Below are 8,445 nucleotides of genomic sequence, written 5' to 3'. Positions count from 1 at the left end.
ATGGAGTCCGACGGCTGATCCCCCCCCCCCCGATGCAAATCCACAAAATGACCGGGGAGAGGTGAGGCGTCAGTGAACCGGGGAGAAGCCGGGGAGCGTGGGAGCGCCGGGACGAGCTCACGACACCGATTCATCGAGTCTTTCTCTACCTGCGGCTCTCGTTTCCCACAACCACTGAAACAAAGCAGCCCTGGACACTGAGAACGGGGCGAGCGGAGACGTGGAGTGATTAACGCTGCGTTCGGCCTTTGAGGAGGGAAACGCCCGCCGCCTTTCACCTGCACATCTCACCCAGCCGGAACAACAGTGGGAGGGACGTTCCCACAGAATCATCGGGCTTTGTTCACAACCTTCCCACCAGACCTCTGCTCACGTCAGGAGAGAGAGTGGAGTAACAGGAGCTGCGGTGACGTGAGGAGGCAGCAGACGAGAGCACGGAGCTTCAGTCCACACCACCCCGAGTTCATTAGATGTATCTGTGTTTATAGAACATCAGAAATCAGAAGGAGGGATCAAAGATAAAACTTGAGATAAAACTTTAAAAAGCAGCTAACCTCTATTTTTAGATGCTGGAATCAGAGAATTTGTTTGATTAACGATATTTTTTTCCTGAGCAGTCGATGTTTCATCATGATTCAGCATCTTGACTTCACTTGTCTGACTGAAGATAAGCAGTGGAACTCATCTGGGTTCATATTTATCTGTCGTGTTGTTTTTGTTGCCTTTGTTGGGTTTTTCACATCGGCCCGTCTCAGTTCCTGTTTCCTGTTTGGCCTCCTTCAGCTTCCTGTCAGGTTGTGTCTCTGTGCGGAGGAGCGTCAGGGCAGAGCTGCTGTGGCAGGACGCAGTGTAGAGCTACACACCTAGAGAAGTCAATCTACGGTGCCCCCCCCCCGAGGGTCAAGACACAACATGTCAGAATGTCCGTAAAGGGAGAGACGCCATTGGTCGTTCTACCTGACGTGTTTCAACATCTCTCTCTCTCTCTCTCTCTCTCCGTCTGTCCCTGCACAGCGTTCATTATTCAGGAGGATTCCAACGCTGCAACCCAAGTCCTGCTGACAGCGAGAACCCGTCCTCGTCTCTCAGCACCTGACGGCGCCCGGAGGCAGCGGCGGCGGCGGCGCTCACAGTCAGGGCGGAGTTCATCAAACCCCAGAATAAAAGAACGTGTATTTTTAAACTTGTGGTTTGACAAAAGAATCCAAACTTTCACCTGCATCCTTGAACAGATTATTCACATAGATAGTTATTCTTTCATCTGAACACTTTTCATTTAGAGCAAGGAAATAACATCATTAACGTCAAGAAGCTGTTTGGTTTCTACGAACTGAAGCAATTAGTCAATCAATAAATCCAATAAAACTTGATTTTGATTATGCTTCAGACATTCGAATCATTTCACTGATATTTTAAGAACGATGACTATTTATAGTTAAATTAATTAAAGACTGATTACTGTGTTTTTCTTTTAATAGCTTTTTCATTAATATTATTGATTTTATCACTGTCTTGTGATGTCTTCTCATTCTAGGACTTTAAGTAACTGTTATGTAAGAGCTCCACGTTATTAATAACAGCTACTGAGGTTTGTTTGAACCCAGTTCAGTAATAAACCTGGTTTAACTGGTCTTTCACTCACATGTTGAACTGGTCTTTCAACATCAACAACACTGACACCAACGTCCGTTCACAGGTGGAAATAAAGAACTGACAGAGATCTTTAAACTGTAAAAACCACAATAAGTAGAATGATTTAAATACTTTAAATGTTCACGTGAGAGATGTGCAGACGAGAGCAGCAGCTTCACTGAGCCTCGAGTCCTGGCTCTGACCCGATGAGTCAGACGAACGAGCACAAAGATCCCGACACAGGAAACAACAGCAGTTCAGTTATAAACCACAAACGTGCGAGTTCTTGTTTGAGATGAATTTACCTGCAGAGTTTAACTCCCCCCTCCGCCGCCACGCTGTGAATGTGCAGGAGGAAGAGTCGCCAGCATCCTGACACAACGACCCCGAGCGGATGAACTGCCTCCTCCCCTCCCCTCCCCTCCCCTCCCCTCCAACCTGGTCTTGTGACTGTAGGGACAACAGCTGACACCACTCCTACAAAATAAAAGCCCCGGGGCTGCCACAGCAGAGTCTGCACTTCCTCTAGCTATCTGAGCTTCTTCTTTATTTGAATCTGTCTTGTTTTTCACTCTCGCTCAGGTTTGTCTTCCTCTGTGTCTCGTCCTCGTTTTCCAGGTCAGTGTGACGCCTCCTGCTGTCGTCTGCTCAGGTGCCGTCCCCAGTCCTCCTCTCTGTGACGGTGTGATGGGACCCGCCCACCTCCTCTATCTGTTCATTCTGACAACATCCAGGTCACATGACTCGCAAATGGTCTGATAAAATATTAAATGAACACTTCCTGCGGCTCCTTCACAATAAAGGCTCAGTGGATTACGATACCGTGAACTCATCAGTTCATTAAATTCTCTGTCTCACTTCTCCTGCAGCGAAGCCACAGAAAGCTCGTCGCCTCCCAACGGCACAAAGACACCAGCTCAGGTTTCATTCTGACAGAAAGACGGTAAAGGCAGCGCTCTGCAAAGAGACTGAAGGACGGAAGGTGTCCTCCAAACCGCCGACAACCACCCAGAGGATTCAAGAACATGAGGGAATGGACCAAAAAGGGCGCAGATGCAGATGTTCTGCATGTTTTTGCCTCAGAAAACAACTTCAGCCGCAGCAAATACACCAGCTTCACCAGCAAGTGGACGAATAAACACAGTGTCACATGATGGTTTGTCCTCAGGCCGCTCGCGACGACAAGACGACGCCACACACAAACAAAAAAGATGCTGCCATGACAACCAGAATCTGAACGATGCCGCGAGCGCACGGCGCCAACGGGAGGGGGAGGAGCTTACCCGACACAGGCGACAGGACCATGTCCCCCGACCTCTGGACTTCGTCAAACTTGCTGAAGATGACGTTGAGCCTGGACACGGAGAAAAGGACAAACAGAGAATTAGGCATCGCTGCCTTCAGGCCTGCAGACGCTCTCAGGAGAAAAGTGAAATGGGACAAAGTCACATCCCAAAATACATCAGAGCCTGATGAACACTTTGACACGACGTCACATCAGCTGCAGGCGACGTGTGGACGGCAACAACCACAATACACACAAATTAATTTACTCTAGTAAACTATTAAAGTCACAAGAAAACAAATTTAAACACTATTTTTTCCCGTATGAAAATGATCTTCATCTGCAGCAGAAACAGAACTTGATGGAGTTAGAGGCAGATAGAGAGAGTGTGTGTGTGAACACACCTTGACTGAGGCAGACCTTTCTTTCCCAGGTCCATCCTCACTCGCTCCCCAACGTGGCGGTAGATCTCGATGAGGCAGCTCATGGCGCCGTCACGCACCTGCAGGTCGACCGTAAGAACACATGTCAACACAAACACCATTTTCTACTATACTGTCAATTAAATCATTTTTATTCAGTTAAATTACTTTTTATTTTAAACCTGTCATTGTATTGTGTACATGTATTTATAAATACATTTTACCAGCTATTGATTTAAAAACATATGATTCTCTTAATCTCTTGTCACCTCTAATTAAAACTTGTCTTGTTATTTATAATATCTAACAATAAAACTACAAATCTGTTTATCTCATCTCTACTTTACTCATAAATAAAAATAAAGTCGGAGCGGTTCCTTTATTATCTTAGTGATGAAATCTCTTATTTTACTAGAAGACAAGTGCTTAACGTATGTGAGTGTGTTTGGCGTCAGGACAGGAAGTTCATGGGCACAGCTTCCTGTCCTCGGGACCGAGTTCCGGTGATGACGGACGTCTGCTGCTCGTCAGAGGACAACAAACTCTAACGCAGAGCGGAGTCTGGAGGTCGCAGGTTTGAATCCTGCACCACACAGTGAATGAGTTTAGAAAATGAACCAGAACAAAGAGAGTCTGGTTCATGGTGTGACCCAGCCCTGCTGAGGTGTAATGTTCATATATGACCAGCAGATGGCAGCATGTAGAAATGCTTGAGTTATATTGATATTATTACTTTTTAGTTTTAAAACTCATCACTGTTGCTGTGGTTACGCCTGGTTACCCTCCAGACATTTGAAAACGCTGCTGGTCTCATTTTAGTTTGAAAACTCTGGGTTTGTGTTTTAGTTTGAACTCAGAAACGGAGACTTTTGTAAACGATGACGCCCACGTTCTCTTCCTGATTGGTTCTGATCAGTCACATGACTCGACTTCCAGCGCTGAATACAAAAGACCGAGGTGGTTTTACTTGGTCGGGTCCAGCAGCTCGTACCTGACTCGTTGGATCTCCGAGGAGGTTACAGATGTGAGGAACTATCTTACTCAGCGTCAGACTCTGAGATCCATACCTGAAAAACACAAAAAGATGAAGAATAAAACACGAGAGGATCATTTCATCAAGAATCAGCAACGAACTGTGGATTTCAGAGCTGAATTAACTCTACAGCTAAAACTATATAATTAAAACGATACGTCGATCAACTGAAAATCAATTCTTAAGTGACTTTTCAAGCAAAATGGTAAAGACGTGTTAAAACCTCCACGTACACGCTTAGTGTTGAGATGAGACACAGACAAAGTCCTTCTCTGGTCCTGTTGTTCTTGTGTTTGAAGCCGCCCATCATCCGCTCCCACACGTACTGACAAAACACAAAACATGTTCCATAAACCTTTGAATCACGACTAGTTGAGGATTAAAATGACCAAAACAAAACTGTCCTCTGGTTGACTACATAATATATAAATATATGATATGAAGTATTCTGTACCTGGGGGTTGGCGGCCTGGTCCATGATCTTCAGCAGCAGCGCTTGGTCCTGGTCTCGAACTTGGTCCTTGGAGTCTCCGAGTCGGTCGATGAGACTCGGCAGAACTGAGCCGACACAGAAACCAGAGTTTACACATAATTAATAATATATAATAATTTAGGTCTAATTCCGATCTCATATTTATTAATTTGATGTGTTTATTGGATTTATTCTTATTAAGTGTCTTATATTTTACATTATCCTTCTATGACTGTGTGAGTCTGCAACACTAGTTAAAAACAATATATATAAAGAGCAAAAAATTAAAATAAATATAGAATTATCAATAAATCAATACCTTTTTATTTTATTCAAAATATTAAATCCACTTGAAATAAAATGCTATATTTTTCAATAAGTATCATATAAAATGACACAATAAATAAATAAATGTATGATAGTAGGAGCAGAACTTAACTGTAAATGTTTTATGCATTAACAAACCTTTTCTCTCTATATATATATATAAATATATGATGAATAGATTTAATTTGATCAACGTGGAAGCAGCTCACCAGTTCCAACCTGAGTCCTGAATCTCTCCTGCAGTCGAGTGACGAGAGCCGACAGGATGTCCATCCCCAACAAAACCACCTGACCAACACACAAACACACAAACACACAAACAACAGGAAGTAAACAGGAAGTAAACACACTGGAACAGATGAGTCAAACGTCACTAAACAGCAAACACGTTCGAAACAGATCCAGCCAATCAAGAGCAAGGGATTTGAATCTGAGCTGCAAAGGATTCTGGGTAATCACACAGAACCGGGAGTTTCTGCTTCAGAAACGAGGAAGACGCGGAGACACCGCGGTGTTACGTCGCGGGGCTGCGACCCGATGACGTGAGGAGTGGTTCTGGGGGTGGAACCAGTGAACCCACTCTGCACCATGAGTGAAGTCCCCGCTCCCAGCACACAAGCAGCGGCCGCGTGATGACGCAGTATCCTTCCTTGTCATGGGGTGAGAGAGACGCTCAATGAACGCGTAGTGAGAGCATCTCAGCTGACGTCATGAAACAACACTCACGCACCGACTGGGCTCCGGTTCGGTTCTGGTGCAATTTTTGGAAAATTCTCTTAAAATAAAGAGAAACAACGAAACGAGTTAAAAATTAAAATAAACTTTGTCACAGATGTGGCGACACCTGCTGGACGCGGACTGCTACAACGACATTAAACCAACATCTGAACTTTACACTGAAGTTTCACATATTTATATTATGCTTGTACATCCCATAATCACACATCATAACTTGTCTCACTTGAAGATCAGCTACAGAAACTGAAGCACAGGACAATCTGACAGATGATCTAGTGTTTATATTAGATTCACTTTGGTTATTGTGGTTCTATTTCATTGTTCCTGATATAATGTGGGTGTGGTTTGTGATTAGGTCGATTGTGTGTAACGTTATTGTGTTAATAAAAAAACAACTGACATTCAATTAATATAATCTGCAGCTTTATTCATCAAACTATATTTATTACACGTGTTCTCTTTTTTATTATTATTGTTTTGATGCTGGATTCTAATTGTTTCACTTCTGCATTATGTTATCCTCTGGTCATATTTGTCCTGTTCCAGCCATTTAAAGCTCTTTTTAAAAGTGCTGTATGAATAAAGTGTATTATTATCATCATAGCTCTTTATCTGGTTGTTCATATTCCGTTGTGTTTTAATAAAGCAGCTGTTGGATGGAGGCACCATGAGCCAGAGGAGGTCTCAACAGTTTGAGTGTTTCACAGTAAATGTCGACCTTCAGTCGTTAAAGTGTCTGAACAGGCTTTTAATTTACATGACAGGCACGACACATTAACAACATTTAACTAACACACAGACACACACACACACACACACACACACACACACACACACACACTCACTCACACAGACAGACACACACTCATTTGCAGGCGGGAGAAGGCAGCTGACTCGAAGTCGCTCCTCCCCGGTGTCTCGGTCACACAGCGGAGGAAACTGGGCTAATGGTGCTGGTAAATTAAGCTCCACGCTCGGAGCCCCGTCCCCATTACAGCCTGGGGAGGCTGCGTTTCCAGGGCAGTGACGTGTGTACGTGTGTGTACGTGTGTACGTGTGTACGTGTGTGTGTGTGTGGTTTAGATCAGAGCCACAAAAACCTGTCGGACCAAACTCCAGCGACAAATCTGGCATTTCACTGATGCCATGTTCAAAAGCTCTGGAACAGAATAAGAGATATTCACCATGTGGCCGTTTGTATCTGGATTTCAATAGATGAAACTAGCTGTAACTAATACTTATATATATGTATATGTATATGTGTGGGTGTTTGACACTGCAGCCTCACACTAAGAAGGTTTCCAGTTCAATAAGTGGTTCTGCCAGATTCCTGCCCGTGGATCCCTGCAGCCCTCAGAGGAGCAGAGTGAATAATGGATGAGTCTAACTCCTGCATGTTCTCACCATCACAGATTCAAACAAATCTGTATCATGTCCCATTACTTCTATTCTGCTGTATCTGTAATGTATTGATCTCAGAACGCTGCAGCCAGCGGGTCTGGATCAGGAGGAGAGACCCCCAACCGGGCCTGGGACGTTCAGGCGTGCTCCTGTCTGAGCTCAAGACTGAAACACACAACGATGCAAAGGGACACGACTGGAGATGGGACCCGAACATCTGCTGCTGGTTGGAAACTCATCAGACTAGAGTGAGACCTTCAGCATCATGAAGTGAACTGGGCTTCTGCTTTCACTTCACAGGAGAGATTCAGCTTCACTGCAGGTTGTGCTCATTGTGTATACAGACCACCATGAAGAACAGCTGAGAGTGCCTTGCTCAAGGGCTGCCTGTTGGCTCCACCTGCCCTCACCTTGAAGTTGCTGGAGTTGACCCAGGAGCTGGCCACGGAGTCCACCATCCTGTCCAGGGAGCTCTGGTCCTGCTCCAGCTCGGGACACCTCTCCTGGTCCAGGATGATCTCCAGGAGGTCCGGCCCCACCTGGAGCCTCCTGCCCAGGTCCTTGTGCATCGCCTGCTCCAGCAGATAGTCCATGCTGACGGCGGGCACCTCCTGGTCCTCCTCCATGTCCGCGGCTCCCTCCCCGCCCTGTCCCGGAGCTCCTGCAGCTGTCAGGGCCGAGCTCTCACCGGTTATGCTGCCTCAGAGGCGGCCGGCGGCGGCGGGCCGGGCTCCATGAAGCTGCTCCTGCAGAACAAGTTTAATACAACACATGAGCAGGAGCCATCTTGCTAACCTGTAGCTTAGCATCAGCAGCTGGAAGTGAAGGGAACGCTCCATGTAGCTGTTAGCTTCCCATGCTAGCTCGCGGCTAGCTGCTTTTACCTTAAACTCCAGTGCAGCTGTTAGCAACGGAGCTAAGTCGGCGGCGGGTCCGGGGGCTGTGGCCCCACTTCGGCTGCCTCGGGGCGGGTCAATGAATCGGTTCTAATCCGGTGGCCGGTTCCACGTTCACCCACCGGATGGACTCGGTCGCTCCCGGAGAAAAAGTCCAATGTGTCGGCTTCGCTTCCCACCTCAGCCCCGCGGGTTCACCGCTGCGTGCCCGGGAGTCAGTGCCGGAGCTCCGGGTCAGA

General features: G+C 46.1%; 1 protein-coding gene and 1 non-coding gene across 22 annotated transcripts in view; one reads left to right on the top strand and one right to left on the bottom strand.

The window, feature by feature from the left end:
- The window catches only part of LOC117776541 (CLIP-associating protein 1-B-like), a 25,941-nt gene extending 17,885 nt beyond the window's left edge, over positions 1-8,056 (bottom strand). For 19 of the 21 annotated variants that reach the window (XM_034610533.1, XM_034610618.1, XM_034610574.1 and 16 more), the window contains exons 1-7: positions 7,721-8,056; positions 5,381-5,459; positions 4,827-4,930; positions 4,606-4,697; positions 4,331-4,406; positions 3,322-3,419; positions 2,916-2,986 (exon numbers count right to left, since the gene is read on the bottom strand). In XM_034610533.1, coding sequence (XP_034466424.1) covers positions 2,916-2,986; positions 3,322-3,419; positions 4,331-4,406; positions 4,606-4,697; positions 4,827-4,930; positions 5,381-5,459; positions 7,721-7,936 — 736 coding nt within the window. In that variant the 5' untranslated portion in view covers positions 7,937-8,056. Of the gene's footprint in view, positions 1-1,771; positions 1,901-1,937; positions 2,106-2,915; positions 2,987-3,321; positions 3,420-4,330; positions 4,407-4,605; positions 4,698-4,826; positions 4,931-5,380; positions 5,460-7,720 lie in introns of those variants that run through there. The other 2 variants (XM_034610704.1, XM_034610685.1) reach the window with 2 other exon arrangements.
- LOC117778713 lies at positions 5,815-5,942 on the top strand. The gene has a single exon (XR_004616832.1). It is a non-coding gene; the product is annotated as a U4atac minor spliceosomal RNA (small nuclear RNA).
- Positions 8,057-8,445: the final 389 nt, after the last annotated feature.

This window comes from Hippoglossus hippoglossus, chromosome 2 (assembly GCF_009819705.1).
Source record: "Hippoglossus hippoglossus isolate fHipHip1 chromosome 2, fHipHip1.pri, whole genome shotgun sequence".
Taxonomy (NCBI): domain Eukaryota; kingdom Metazoa; phylum Chordata; class Actinopteri; order Pleuronectiformes; family Pleuronectidae; genus Hippoglossus; species Hippoglossus hippoglossus.
Note: the sequence above shows the minus strand (reverse complement) of the source record. Positions and strands in the feature narration are given on the sequence as shown.